The sequence below is a fragment of the Dioscorea cayenensis genome, chromosome 20 (genome assembly GCF_009730915.1).
Source record: "Dioscorea cayenensis subsp. rotundata cultivar TDr96_F1 chromosome 20, TDr96_F1_v2_PseudoChromosome.rev07_lg8_w22 25.fasta, whole genome shotgun sequence".
In the NCBI taxonomy this organism is placed as follows: domain Eukaryota; kingdom Viridiplantae; phylum Streptophyta; class Magnoliopsida; order Dioscoreales; family Dioscoreaceae; genus Dioscorea; species Dioscorea cayenensis.
In genome coordinates this window covers 32,364,273-32,378,970 of record NC_052490.1, presented here as the reverse complement: position 1 = coordinate 32,378,970, position 14,698 = coordinate 32,364,273, and the positions used below count along the sequence as shown (strand labels likewise).

Genomic DNA, 14,698 nt, shown 5'->3' with positions numbered 1-14,698 from the left:
ATTAAATGCTCATGCACAAATAACAATCAGAAAAGGAAAAAAAAAAAAAGAGACAGAGAGACACAGAAAGAACACAGTCCACAACACACATACCTTTTCTTTTCTCTACTTCTCTCCACATAAAACTCCAATGCATGCAAGAGCGCCCCCACAAACCAACCCAACACGTAAACTAAAACCATACCAAATATATCACATCAAAAGTTGGACAAAGAAGGCGTAGCCAAGGCCAACTCCGTCGTCACTCCATTCTTAACCGACGCTGTTCCCTGTTTCACCATAACTCCAAAACCTCATAAGAAAATCACCAAAATAAATAATTAAAAAATAAATAAAAATAGAAGAAAGAGTTCATGCACGTACAAGGGGGGAAGGAGAAGGAAAAGGTGGTGAGGTAGCTGATGAAACAGAGGGAGGAGTGGGAAGCCCACAGCCACGGAAGAGAGTGTCATGGCCTAGTGCCACTGCGCGCGGTGAGCATGATGATGCCATGTCCGGCCATAAGAACGTCCCTTGGGGCTTGCATATCCTGAACCCACTCTTCCTTACTGCAGCCCGCTTACTTACATTAGTACTAGTTGTAGTGTTAACCTCATTACTGTTGTTATTGCTGTTGCTGCTGTTGTTCTTGTTGTTGTTGCTGTTGCTGTTTATGGGGAGATTAATGATACTGCTGTTGTTGGTAATACTGCTTGATTCTCTACTCCCTCTCCCTCCTTCCTTATGATCATCATCTTCTCCATTTCCATCTCTCTTGCTGTTGTTGTTGTCGTTGCTGTCGTTCTGTGTAATTACCTGTTCTATTCTCATCTTCTTCTCATTCTCTTCCTTTAATAACTGCAACTCTTGCTGCATTGGCATGATATGATCAGTCATGAATAATCATGAGATTATCTTAATTTGTTTAACTACTAGATCGAGTTTTACACGCATGCATGATTAATAATGATATGTTATTTACCTTTAGTGCTAGCAAAGAAGAGGACATCTCAGCCATTTCAGCTTCCACCTTGGTCTTCCAGTCTAGCAAAGTCTGATAACTCTCCTGCAATTAATTAATTAATGGTTAAAGAAGAGACAAAAGGAGAGAATGCAGGGAATGCAGGAATGGTACCTGCCAAGGGCTGCTTCCTTTTTCAGCTTCCGACTGTGACTCCCTGGTCTCCACCTCCAGTTGCTTCTGCGAGCTCAGAGGCTGCTGCTCCATATCCCTTTTCCAACATGCACACCATTCCAGAATCATCACAAACTCTCAAAAATTAAACCTTTACTAAGCAATAATCAAAAAAGAAAAAGCAGACCTTTTGAGGTTAGTGAGCTCATCTTTGAGCTGAATGAGCTGAAGCTTACACTCTGAACCACACTGACAAGGAACAATGGCGTCGCCGAGCTTCCACCCAGGCGGCGGCACCCAGTAAGGATCAGAAACCCCAGCTTTCCGGCGTATCTCCACCAAGTCCGCAGGCTCAAGCCAATACTCCATAGCTCCCTCAGCGTTATGCCGGCGACGAAACCTCTCGGCACCATCAGCAATAGTCTTTCCGGCCATGTGTTTGAGAAGGTGGTCAAGCAAACCAGTGTCACCGATGTGTTTCCTTGCTTCCTCCCTCAACGCCTGCCGAATTATAGGCTTGCCAAGCTTCGCTCCCTTCTCTCTCATTATATCCAAAAGCTTCAACTCCGCCGCCTCGTACCTCTCCGACGACCACCTCTCCCTTGACCTCTGGCTCTGCTCCTCTTCCTCCTCCTCCCTGATGATCACCTTCTTCTTCTTCTTCTTTTTCTTCTTGTTCCTCTTCTCCACACTCTTCTTCATCTTCTTCTTCTTTCTCTCCTTCTTACTACCACCTTCCTCCCTCGACCTCTTCTTCTCCATGGACATCTCTCCCTCCTCCTCCTCCTCCTCCTCCTCCTCCTTCATACCAATGGTCGGCACTTCTCTATGCCGTCCAATATACTTCACCTTCCTCCTCGCTCCCCAAGCCAACAAACCAGCACTCTTAAGCGCCAAGAGACACCCACCCGGCACCGAAGGGCTCTGTATCTCCTCCTCTACAACCACCTTCGCCGCCGGCACCACAACCATCGCCGGCGGACAATCCAACACCGTAGGAGACACAACCCAGAAACTCTTCATATGCTTCTCTTCATCCATCTCTATTTCCGGCACCATCCTCTTCAATATCCTCACCGCCTGGTTCGTCCCCATCACAAACTTCTCATCCAACTCCGGGTTCCTCCCAGTGTCCAAGTCTCCGGCGAAGTAATTCCTCAACGCCAACACGCTCGGAAACCTCACCGTGACGTCCAACCTCGTCGTCTCACTGACCTTCACTACTCTAATGGATTTGAGCTGAATGGGAGACTTTGGTGGAAGCCCAGCATGATCAATCTCATAGAAACCTTCAACTTCGAACATGCCTGAAATTAATTTCACCACTTCCTTCCCATAATACCCCTCCACTGTTTTATTGCCCTTCAAGGGCATTGTAGGAATATATAATATTTATTTTTTTATTTAAAAAAAAAACAAACAAAAAAAGAATTTGTACCGTTGCATGCAAGTGCATGGCCATAAACGGAATTCGCCAGTGCTTGTCGGCTCGCCCCCGTCGTCTCGTTCCTTTTAGAGTAGTAGTACTTCACCTGATTTTTTTTTTTTAAATATATTAAAATCAATGAAGAAATTGCTCCGGTTTTTTAACTTTTAATTCATTAATTTAAGAATAACTGAATAAATAAATGGGGAAATTTTTAAAAATAAAATAAAATAAAATAAAGGTGATAACGACCCACTGCACGGCACCACCGCAACGGAATCAAATCCCAAATCCTCGCCGCGCACGAAGATCTCCTCGGCGAGGAATTCATTTAGAGTAATATTAAAACATAAATAAAATTCCAGTTTGAATCACAACCAATTAATTCTCTGTTGATGGCTGTGATCTATAGATCACTCATTTTTCCTTTTTGTTCCAAACCCAAAAAGGATTATTACCGTACTGGATCCGGCCGCAAATGCAGGCATTGTCTCAACGGCGTCCATCGCTTCCTCTTTCTCTCTTTCTCTTTCTGAAAAACAGCACCTTTTGCTTCACCGATCCTTGCAAGAACCCTAGAAAGAAGGAGAACATCAAAGCGATCAAGGTCTTTTTACCATATCTTTCACTCAAATTGGAAAAACTAGAGATCAAAAGAACAAGAACAACGAAAATGGATCAAGAGCTAGCAACGCTTTCAGGGATTGAGAACTCACTCTGAAACTACAGAATAAAAAAAAAAATCACCATTTTTTCAAGCAATTAGAATGAAAAAAAAGGAAAGAATTACCTCTAGATTTGAGATTTCTCCAAGGTTTCTTCGAAGCCGTGGATCAGAGGGAGGAGTAGTAGTGGGAGTGAGACGCTGCGGCTCTAAACATTCGATTCTAACAAACGAGAGTGAGAAACGAAGAGAGAGAGAGAGAGAGATGGGAATATATATAACGACGATGGTGTCATGAGCATGATATCGCCACCTGGGACTGGCGCGCGCGCGCGCGCGCGTCTCTGCACGCCTGCCAATCATCTACGAGGACATAATGACTGATATGCCCTCGAATCTTTAAGTTAATTATTTTTTTAGCCCATCTCAGGGAGTGATGTGGTGTGTTTAGTTTTGGAGTCATTTTGGATTGGATTGTTGGGTCTGGTTGGGTTGAGTCTTGGTGGGGTTTTTAGATGGCGCCATCAAAAATTAAGGAAATTGTTTTTCCCACCTTTTTTTTCTGCTTTCTGGAGTATTTTTTTTGAATTTTTTTAAACTATGATTTTTTAATTAAAATCAATTATGTATATTAATCTTTTCAAATATGTTTTTGTTGTTAAAGGTAATTATAACCTTTAACAACAAAAACATATTTGAAAAAATTAATGTACATAATTGATTTTAATAAGAGTGTTTTATTCTCTTTTAAACCCAAAGATGGAGAGTTTAATTTTGTAGCATATTCATATTTATTAAAAATAAAATACTTTTTTTTTACATATAAATTAATATAAATAAAAAAATAAAAAAAATTTATTTGGGTTGGCAAGTAAATTCTTTGTTTTCTAGGGATGCCAACTTGGGCTGCGATGCTATTTCTGCTATTCTTTTACTATTTATCAGATTTTTTATTATACTTTGAGTGTTTATTTATTTAAGTTTAATAACAATGAATACACTACAATATTATTAAGTAAAATTTTGATTATAGCTGACAAACCCATGTAAAACACAAGACAAATAAAAAAATTGAATAACTTAACAAACTTTAACAAAAGTCACACTAACACAAATATACAGTTTTAATATGCATCCGTTGTCAATGAGAGGGGAACACAAATAGGCAATTAACAAAAGGGAAAAAAATAGTTACATCAAGAAATAATTAACAATCATCCCGAAGAGCTCTAAGGAATACATGACTTAGCCTGGCCTAATGTTTAGTACTATTTTTTCTAGATCTATAAAAATGTGAAACTTAAGAAAGTCTAGATTTGATTTAATCGTTGAAGTAAATTTTTTTTATATAAATATGAATAAATTATAGCTTTATTAGAACAAAAAGAACGAGAATATTGAAGTGAAATCTTCGAATCTCCTTATTTTCGTTTTTGTAATGGGATATAACAATATATATATATATATTTATATATATGTATGTGTGTGATCAATTTTAACCATATATGTATCAACAATTAAAAGTGCTATTATTTAACTTTTTATATATTATATATTATATATTGAGCCCATGCCTTCTGCGAACATTCGTACAAAGTTATTATTATTATTATTATTATTATTATTATTATAATATATGCAATTGGGCAACTATGGATGTCCTTAGAATTGAATTTTAGGGATATCTATTCCGAATATGATAATCTAATGGATGCGGCTGCTGTTGATCTATTAAACTTTAGGACGTCGATAATTTCTTTGTTGCCTGTGTTGACAAGCAATAATTTTTTTGCTCCACTTGCATTACCTAAACCTTCTGCGTTACCTCCTCCAACCTTCGCCTTACTCATTCCTTGTTGCCCAACGTTTGCCTCTCTCCTATCCCATGTTTAGCCCTAGTAGCTAGGGGTGGACAAGCACAGTGTTTAGGGAGGGGTAAAGCAAAAAAAGACTTGACAATAAATTGGAGAGATAACGAACAAAAGAGTGTATAAAAAGAGTAAACATAAGGAAAAAAAAAAATCTAACAATGAAGTTAATGAGAGGTCACTATACAGTGGTCATTAGATTATTAATAAACATTCATAGATTTTAGATCTTAGAATGTGAGTAGAGAACCAGCACTCATATATATATATATATATATATATATCCTCTATTAAATTCAGCATAGTAACTGGATTAATTTCAACCGTTAAAATCCATTTAGAACGGGGACCATGGGCAAACACTGTTCAGCTACAAAATTATTTTTTTTAGGAAGAGGAGCGGGACGAACTCACTTAAGACCCAGGAGTATGCACAAGCCTCGATGGAACAAGTGGGGACAGGGCCGCACTCACATCCCCAAAGATTATATTCTACAAAGTTGTTCCTATCTCTTATTTTATTACTCTGAGAATGTTCTATGGACTTCCCCAGATTATATCACATAATAATAATGTTCTGAAAAAAGCAAGCTTGGTTTCCCAAAAACGTTGAAGTCTTTTATACGAGGATCTCCAAATAAATAAGTGATCTAATAAATCGCTCGCCAAGTGTTTGTCAAAATGCTTCTTCTCAGACAAATGGCCTTAAGCTCTCCCTCCATCTCCTTCTCTTGCTCATCATCCCCTCCCATTTCTCGACTCCCAAAGCCCCCACCTTCCATAACCCCTTCCCTCTCAAACCCTTTTCTCCGATCCCTTCCTCTCCTTCGCAATCCCCGAATCACTCGCTCTCTCACCCCCTTCCGGTCCCCTACTCGATCCCTCTTCACCGGCATCGTGGAGGAGATGGGCGAGGTTCTCCACCTTGGCCCTAATGATACCGGCGGCATTGAGCTCCAAATCTCGGCGAAGACCGTGCTTTCTGGCGTCCACCTTGGTGATAGCATCGCCGTCAATGGCACTTGCCTCACCGTCTCCTCGTTCGACCCCGAAGCATCGCACTTCACTGTTGGGCTGTCACCCGAGACCCTCCGCAAGACCTCACTGTTCGGCATCAGCCCGGGGGATTCCGTTAATCTGGAGCGTGCCCTCCAGCCCATCTCCCGCATGGGTGGCCACTTCGTTCAGGGCCATGTTGATGGCACTGGAGAGATCGTCTCTATGGTGCCCGAGGGGGATTCGCTCTGGGTGAAGGTGCGCGCACCGCCGGAGATCGTGAGGTATGTTGTGCCCAAGGGGTTTATTACAGTGGACGGGACGAGCTTGACGGTTGTCGGGGTGTATGATGAGGAATGCTGCTTTGATTTCATGCTGGTGGCATACACGCAGCAGAAGGTGGTGATACCGTTGAAGAAGGTGGGGGAGAAGGTGAACTTGGAGGTGGACATACTTGGTAAGTATGTGGAGAAGCTGCTGAAGTGTGGCATTGGTGCCGGGGAGGATGCTGGCCTTTCTTGATTGGAGAGGGATGTTGAAAAGGTATTGAATTTGAATTCCTTATCTTTTCGCATTTGATGTTGGTTGGTAGAATGAACTGGCCATATTTGAATTACTTTGAAGAATAAAAATGTTGTATTCTGCTGTGTTTGTTTGGGACTATCTGCAAAGTTTGCATCCATTTTGGTGTTCAATTTCACATTCTGCCATGGTGAAATTGTTTATCATCTTATATTGTTCCTAGCATTAGGGAATATGGAGCGTGTATGCTGAATTTTGCTGCCTGTTAGCTTAATATATGAAGGCTATATGAACATATGTTATATGCTATCAACCATTCCCAGAAGCTCTGAAATGTACTGCTTTGCTTTAAGTAGTTGTTAAGTTGCTTTCAGGTCATTCCCATGATCCGGGACTACTCATTTTAAATTGACCAGGCATTTGCAGATATTAACCAGTTCCATCATGTTGTTATGGATAAGAGCTTGCTAATTAACATTTCAGCTCACTTGTTTATGCCGTATTTGATTAGGGTATTTTAACGTCGTTACACACTGACATAATTTCCTTGCATCTCTGTGAGTGAGATTAATGGGATTATTCTCACGTACAATTTAAATTTCACCTGTCTTGGACATTTGTAGAATGTTTACTGGTATCTCATTTCTTTACTCAACATCATTGTAAATGGATGTGAAGTAGAATCCCTGAGGACCATTACTTAGTTTTGCAGCAAGGAAATTGGTGGGAAGTTGGTAGCGTAAAATGTAATACAATCCCAGGATTTCAGTCTTATCTAATTTTGTAAATAGCTGTTGGAAAGTCTGAAATGATGACATGAAGGGATTCCATTAATAGTGGGCACATCGGGGTAGAGCAATAATTTTTTGATTTTGAAATTTGCTGGCTTATAATTGAGAGATAGATCTTGATTTGTCAAGCAAATTCTTTCAAAATGTGGTGATGATTGGCGAGGTGTTCTACAATATAAAGTTTTTGAAAGCGAAATTCTCTTTTTCTAAGGATAGCTAAGAACTTTGGATAGATTTTGATGTAATTGGTGGCCATAAGGATTGGAACCATCACTCGAGTTCTTTTGTTGGTTTCAATTTTCAAGTCTGGAAAAAAAATTCCATTTTCCCACTGTTGCTGTCTCCTATGTTCTCATTCAATTGTATATACGGGAGATTCCTTTAGACTGGTTTTTGTGCAAGAGTGATATCATGATGTATGAAACCTATGCCGTTAGTATGTTTAGCTCCCTGATGTGCTGGAAAAGAGTTGTGTATGTTCCTTAAAGAATTTCTAGTGAAGAGTGTTATTGGTGGTTTAGAGCATGCCTTTTTGTGTCTATTTTTGTAAAAATGGTAGGTCTTCTTATTTGAAGGATTGTATTAGTCATTTGCTGGTTTCTTTGTTGTTTGTTTGCGTACATTATGCTTCTTTTGATGGTGAGAAAGGAGGATGCTCAAGAAAATATTCCAGATTTATTACCTAATGAGTGGGTGCATGCTTGTGTTTTGAATGTTACCTAACCATTGCAATGTTCTTGTTTAGATCTCCAGCTTTTACGGTCTCAATAAAAAAGTTGGGTGATTCTTCCATTATTTGTCCAATAACTCCAATGATGAGTTCAGAACTTGCTCGTGTATCTTGAAACAGCATTCTCACTTTATGTAAATGAAATATCCTTTAATATATTTTAATGGGTTGAACAAAACTCACACTTTGGCATGTAATGTATTATGCTCTAAGTATAAAGTGGTCATGTGGAAGTGGAATTTGGTTGTGAAAAGGCAAATTGGATTTTGTTTTAGAAAATTCTCAACTCTTAATTACCCATTCCTTTTGATGAAAATTTTAAACTTGTAACCTCTTCTTCCCCGAAAGAATAAGAGCATACAGTATCTCTACTTTTTATTTATTTATGTTTCCTGCATCATGCTTTTCCTTCTTTGGGCTGCATCAAACCCAAATCTAGTTCCTTCTGGCATTCATGAATGAGATGGCCCTAGTCAACAAATTGGTGCATTCGGAGTAGTGGCTTCAAGTCAGACTATGGGGTTGAGATTCTATTCCTACCTTTCTTTATTGAAGCTTTGTAATTTGAATTTTTTAGGTTTGGACACATGTTATCTGTAAATGATGTTTCGTGAAGATTCCAGTTTATCAATTATCAGATTTATTTCCAATGTTGTCTTTGCAATACACTGTTGAATATTGACAGTCCTTTCGGTGGCATGTTGCCTTTTTTTAGTTATTGAATTTAACTGTGTTAGCTATAATTACATACTTTTCATTATCAGTTTTTCTTTGCATGCCCCTGGTTTCCAAAATTGAGTAGACATCAAACTTAAATTCGTGGATTTTTTATGAGTCCTTTTGCTCTGTCTTTGGTAGTTATGAATTTTTTATTTTATTTTAATTTTGAGAATTGGCTATTCAGCATCATTCTTTGTATAGTATAGTTAACTAAATTTTAGGGTATTCTAATTCAGGTAAGTAATTCTATCCTAGTGAGATGCTTTTCTTTGATGTCTGAAACTGATAAATACTCTATTTTATAATAAAACCCATGCTTTCAACAGAAAAGAAAATGGTATTTTTTGTTACTGGTGTATATTCTCAACATACTTGCAGCAGTATATGTTTATAAAAGACAATCAAATGTTTACATTGATAGTAATCCTGATGGGAACACTGTGATGGTCTCTGTGCGATAGCATTCCGAGCGTTTTGCTTTAGAATCATGCCAGTTGTAATTTCTGCACTTCAATTCATGGCACAAGGTTTTTCTCTGGAGTCAGGGGTTTCTGGCACATGGACTACATTGTTGTATTGCAGAACTAAATATTCTCTGGAGGTTGAACTTGCAATTCCTCCACCTCTTGATGATTGTCTTGTATAGCCATCTGCTAGGAAATATATTACTACTTGACACTCATTCGCCAGTTCTAAATTTTCAATAGTATTCTTTATGATTGCATATTCTTTATCACTTTGAAACTGATGGTTTGGACACTTTCCAGCAGAGCTTCTAGGCTGTGGAATGATTGAAATACTCTTGTGATAGTAACATAGTATACCAGATACCTCATTCTCCCATAATTTTGTTCTTTGCCGGCTGGAAGTCTAGCCAATATAATGTCACATCTGCATCTTCATGTGGTTAGCAATAAAAGTCAGGTGATGCACCAGAAAGTCTATTTGATCAAACATGTTGTTGAATAAATCATGCTAGATTTTCCTCCGATTTTATCATTGTTGCACTAATTCCAGATTCTACTTATTTTCCGGCTAATTATATATACATGTGTTCTCCTGCGCAGGCTTCAGAATTATCTATCTGGTTCACAGTTCTTTATTTCTTGTTGAGACACTTGTCAGAGCACTTGTTGTCATGGAGTTATTAAATTTCTGTTTACTTTCTATTCATCAGACCTCAGCAGTTACTTGGCCTTATTATATTTGTCTTGTGGCAAAGGTAGGAAAGACGTGCTTCTTTAGGTGTACCAATTATGGAATACCAAGAAAGCACCCTTTCACCCACTCCCACTTATCTTCTCCATATGCTCATACTCAGCCATCAGAAAGTCAAGCCACAAAAAAAAACCTGTGTTTTTTTTTTTCTGTGTCTTTGGTTCTTTTACAGGTTTTGAAGAAACAGAGGAAGAAGGCATGTGCTGTGATTGTGAGTGCAGGCCATTGGGTTGGCTTCTTGGCCTTCCCTTTGCCTTCCTTTCTCTCCTTGTTTCACTTGTAGGGGTGATTATATGGATTGTTGGGTAATTATTTTCACTATTTTTGTTTTTTTTAGGTGTTATTTGCTGTAAAAACTATTATTATTTTGAGTTTGTGATAAATTTACTTGTGAGCAGGTTGTTGTTGTCCTGTATATGCCCATGCTGTCTTTGTGTGACTGTGCTGCTGGAGTTGGCCATTGAGCTCATCAAGGCTCCTCTTCATGTTATGGAATGGTTCACTTCCCAAATCCCCTGCTAACCATTGTATTCATTTTCTTGTTTTCATGTTTTGCTTTATTTGAAGATTGTTGCCAGTTTTCAATAGACACTATATATTGATTTGTCAGTCCCAATCTCTTAAGATTATTTTATTTATAGTATTCTTTCCATTTTCTTAGTGTTTCAAATTGAATTATTTCTTATCTGGGTATTGCTGTAAATTATATAAAAAAAAATTTGACTGATTTTCTTTATATTAGTATAATAATAAGTTCTATTATATTTAGAGTATTATTAGTAATTTATAATACCGTTACTATGATAAATTACGAGTACAATCCCATCACATCACGTGACAAAAATTCTTTCAAAAACAGACTATTTCTAAAACTTTTCCGAGCCCCAAAAAATTGCCCACCACTCACCAAAGATATTTTTCAAATTTAATTAAAAAAATATATAAAAACAATTTTAAATTATATATAAATATATATATATATATATATCATTTCTATTTCATTCTCTATTTACATGACAAACAGTCCGATTAATAAAACATAAAACCTAAATATCTTTTCCCAAAAACAAGCATATCAAGCCCATGCCCAGAGTCATTCTCATTCATGACCATTCACTCCAATTATCATGCGTCACCAAACCATCATGCCCATCCTCTTCACTCTAGTCATACTTTTATTAGTCAACAGTCCTCCGCCGGCCACCGCCGCCGGCTGCTACACCTCCATCTTCAGTTTCGGCGATTCTATCAGTGATACCGGAAACTTCATCGCCACCGGTGCATATAATCCCATTTGTAACTCACCTTATGGTGAGACCTTCTTCCATCATCCTACTGGCAGAGCTTCTGATGGCCGTCTTATTATTGACTTCATAGGTATATATATGATAAATAATAGTACTAATAATAATAATTATTATATATATATATATATATATATATATATATATATATATATATATATATATATTATTAATGAATTTAATTGGCTGCAGCTGAAGGAGCTGGATTGCCTTATCTGGTGCCATTTTTACAAGGGGAGAACAAACACCAGGATTTCAAGAAAGGCATAAATTTTGCAGTGGTTGGAGCAACTGCGTTGAAAACAGACTTCTTTCAGAGCAAGGGAATAACACTTCCCATGACCAATTACTCACTTAGCTTCCAAACTCAATGGTTCAAACGATTACTACCATCTCTCTGCTCTTCTGACTCTGGTAATTAGATTCTTTCATTTAGTTATCAAATTTTTATTTTCAAATAAATTCTAATTGTTTTATTTTTTGTTTTTTGTCTGGCAGAATGTAAGAACATGCTTGGAAATGCATTGTTTTTGATGGGAGAGATTGGAGGGAATGATTATTATAATGCATTCATAGATGGGAGAAGTGTAGAAGAGATAAGAACATTTGTGCCTTTTGTTATCAATGCTATAAGTTCAGCTATTAGTGCTTTGATTGAGATTGGAGCAAGAACATTGTTGGTTCCTGGGAATGTAGCACTTGGTTGTATTCCTGCTTATCTTGATTTATATCAAAGCTCTAACCCAGAAGACTATGATCAAGAAACAGGTTGCATCAAGTGGTTGAATGAATTCTCACAATTTCACAACTTACTTCTCCACAATGAATTAGAGCTTCTTCAGCAATTGCATCCTCATGCTACTATCATTTATGCTGATTATTATGAGTCCATGATGGCTATTTTGCAATCCCCAGAACAATACGGTGCGTAAATTTTTATTTTTAAATTTTTTTAAATTTTTTTGATAAATGTGACCGACACAGTTAAAAAACACACAAAAAGACAATTCAAGTCTGTCTGTGTATCTTAATTTGGTTAATATAAAAATTGGGTTACAAACTCATTCCTATAGCCGGAGACCTTTAACATTATTGTGTTTAATGTGTTTTGAACCTAATAATAAAAGTTCTGTAGATTAAGTTTTACGCAATGAGATACTGGATAAAATATTATTTGGCATTTTTTTTGTATTTTTCTTTTAGCATAGTGTAATGTTAACACAATTCATATCCTTCAATTTATTATAATACATATGTTTTTATATGTATAGGTTTTGAGAGTCCACTTGTGGCTTGTTGTGGTAATGGAGGTTATTACAATTACAACAAATCTTGTGTCTGTGGAGAGGTATGTTCAACAGTGTGCAATGATCCATCAAAACATTTTTCATGGGATGGATTACACCTCACTGAAGCTGCTTATAAGGTCATTGCAACTAGCTTGATCCAGGGGAAGTATACTAGTCCTCCCATCACTCATACCTGTTTTTTGGGAACAAATACTGAGCAATTGAGCTCAACATTCAGTATGTAAACTGTAAAAGATGTATTTTGTTTTACTGGTTTTTATTAAATAAAAGGGATGAAATAAATATAGTCCTTTATGTATATCATGACTATTAATGTTGCAAATTTAGTCTAGGCAATAATTCTGGAAAAATTTAATGGTAAATGAATATTGGTTGGTCTGCACTCTGCATCTTCTATAGTCTCTCTCCGTTTGGTTGTGAGTCTTGTAAATTGTGATGAGGAGAAATTAATAGCTGTCGGTGGTGGGGTCCGGACACTAAAATTGCCTTTAATAGAAACATGTTGTTTTTGTTAACTCTTAACCTCTAAAAAAGTTTGCATTTTCTCTTGTCATCTCTTAACTTTTTCATATTACTAAAAAAAAATTCATTTTTTACAAAATTAGTGATAATTGAAGGTTTTTTTTAAATAAAGATGGTCAAATAGTTTTTCGTCCAATGGCAGTGATCCCATTGTATAAAACTTGGTTTGTGAAATTCTTATTGTCCTAAATGCATTAACTAGGAAGAAAATAAAATAAAATTACATAATGAGAACTCAATCTCTTCGGGACTCAAGATCTTTTTCATATTATAGAGTTGGCGACTTGGTCATTACCTTCTTGATAACTTGCATACATAAATTATGTTTAAAAAAAAAAAAAACCAAGATAATTTAAAATAATTCCTATTGAACTAAAAAAAATTTAAACAACTCAAAATAATTCAAAATTTTAAAAAAAATAAATGGCTTATATTTAATTCATTATTAATCAAATTAAGTTACCTTCATATCATTTTAGAAATAAAAGGAATTAAAATTTCCATAATTTTTTTACATTTAATCGGAGTTGTCTTCCACTTGCTATTTGTTGGCATCAATTTTTAAAATAATAAACAAATAAAATAAAATAAAATAAGCAACATAACACTAAATGTAAAATTAAAATTAAAATGATTAAAAAATGCTAAGAAATTATAAAAAATATATAAAAAAATAAGTAAGTTTTCACTAAATACAAAATTAATAAAATTAAACAAAGACAAAGTAATTAAAAAAATAAAAAATAAGAATAAGAATACCAATTAAAATAAATGAAATGACATTAAATACAAAACTAGAATAATTAAAAAATGTTAAAAATTATTGGAAAATTTCAAAAATAACTAAAGGAACACTAATAAAAATTCAGGAAATTAAACAATGCTATTATCCTTAGGATTTATAGCAATAATAATAATAATAATAATAATAATAATAATAATAATAATAATAATAATAATAATAAGAAGAAGAAGAAGAAGAAGAAGAAGAAGAAGAAGAAGAAGAAGAATTAGACAATGCTACAAAGTATATGAAAAATTAAATAAAAACAAAATAACTAAAATAATACTAAATTACAAATAAAATAATTATGATATTTTCAAATGCAAAATTAACAAAAGTAAATATATCCATGGAAATATAACTATATAAGAAAAATTGAAATTTTAAAAATTTGAATAACAATTAAAATAATGAAAATATCACTTAGTAAATGTAAAATTTTAAAATATAAAATGTTAAAGTGAAAATAACAAATAAATTAAACAAACTAACACGAAATCATTTTGCTACAAATAAAATTAAGAATTATATAACTGATTTGTAAATAATTAAAACAACCAATGTAAATTTAAAACCAATTTTATTCACTAGAGATTGAAAGGATTAAAGAGTTTTGAATTTGAGATCAAAGAGAAAGTTTAGTGTTTAGAAGCTTGGAGTATTGGAATTAGACAGTCAGAATTTGGTAAAATAATAATAATAATAATAATAATAATAATAATAATAATA

General features: G+C 35.6%; 4 protein-coding genes across 4 annotated transcripts; 3 read left to right on the top strand and 1 right to left on the bottom strand.

Annotated features, from left to right (window-relative positions):
- Window positions 1-19: 19 nt before the first annotated feature.
- Window positions 20-2,600, bottom strand: LOC120251464 (protein AMEIOTIC 1 homolog). Its single transcript, XM_039259979.1, has 7 exons — window positions 2,553-2,600; window positions 1,805-2,421; window positions 1,302-1,762; window positions 1,115-1,211; window positions 962-1,045; window positions 364-849; window positions 20-269 (listed from the first exon to the last, which is right to left on the bottom strand). The coding sequence occupies exons 2-7, from the start codon at window positions 2,417-2,419 to the stop codon at window positions 198-200; spliced, it is 1,815 nt and encodes a 604-aa protein (XP_039115913.1). The 5' UTR covers window positions 2,420-2,421; window positions 2,553-2,600; the 3' UTR covers window positions 20-197.
- A 3,092-nt stretch (window positions 2,601-5,692) lies between these two features.
- Window positions 5,693-8,485, top strand: LOC120251269 (riboflavin synthase). Its single transcript, XM_039259828.1, has 2 exons — window positions 5,693-6,611; window positions 8,127-8,485. Exon 1 carries the CDS (start codon window positions 5,754-5,756, stop codon window positions 6,588-6,590), a length of 837 nt encoding a protein of 278 aa, XP_039115762.1. The 5' UTR covers window positions 5,693-5,753; the 3' UTR covers window positions 6,591-6,611; window positions 8,127-8,485.
- A 1,457-nt stretch (window positions 8,486-9,942) lies between these two features.
- Window positions 9,943-10,776, top strand: LOC120251271 (signaling peptide TAXIMIN 1). The gene is made up of 2 exons (XM_039259829.1): window positions 9,943-10,354; window positions 10,448-10,776. Exons 1-2 carry the CDS (start codon window positions 10,248-10,250, stop codon window positions 10,569-10,571), a joined length of 231 nt encoding a protein of 76 aa, XP_039115763.1. The 5' UTR covers window positions 9,943-10,247; the 3' UTR covers window positions 10,572-10,776.
- A 240-nt stretch (window positions 10,777-11,016) lies between these two features.
- LOC120251268 (GDSL esterase/lipase At1g28600-like) lies at window positions 11,017-12,964 on the top strand. The gene is made up of 4 exons (XM_039259827.1): window positions 11,017-11,426; window positions 11,546-11,767; window positions 11,852-12,277; window positions 12,625-12,964. Exons 1-4 carry the CDS (start codon window positions 11,177-11,179, stop codon window positions 12,885-12,887), a joined length of 1,161 nt encoding a protein of 386 aa, XP_039115761.1. The 5' UTR covers window positions 11,017-11,176; the 3' UTR covers window positions 12,888-12,964.
- Window positions 12,965-14,698: the final 1,734 nt, after the last annotated feature.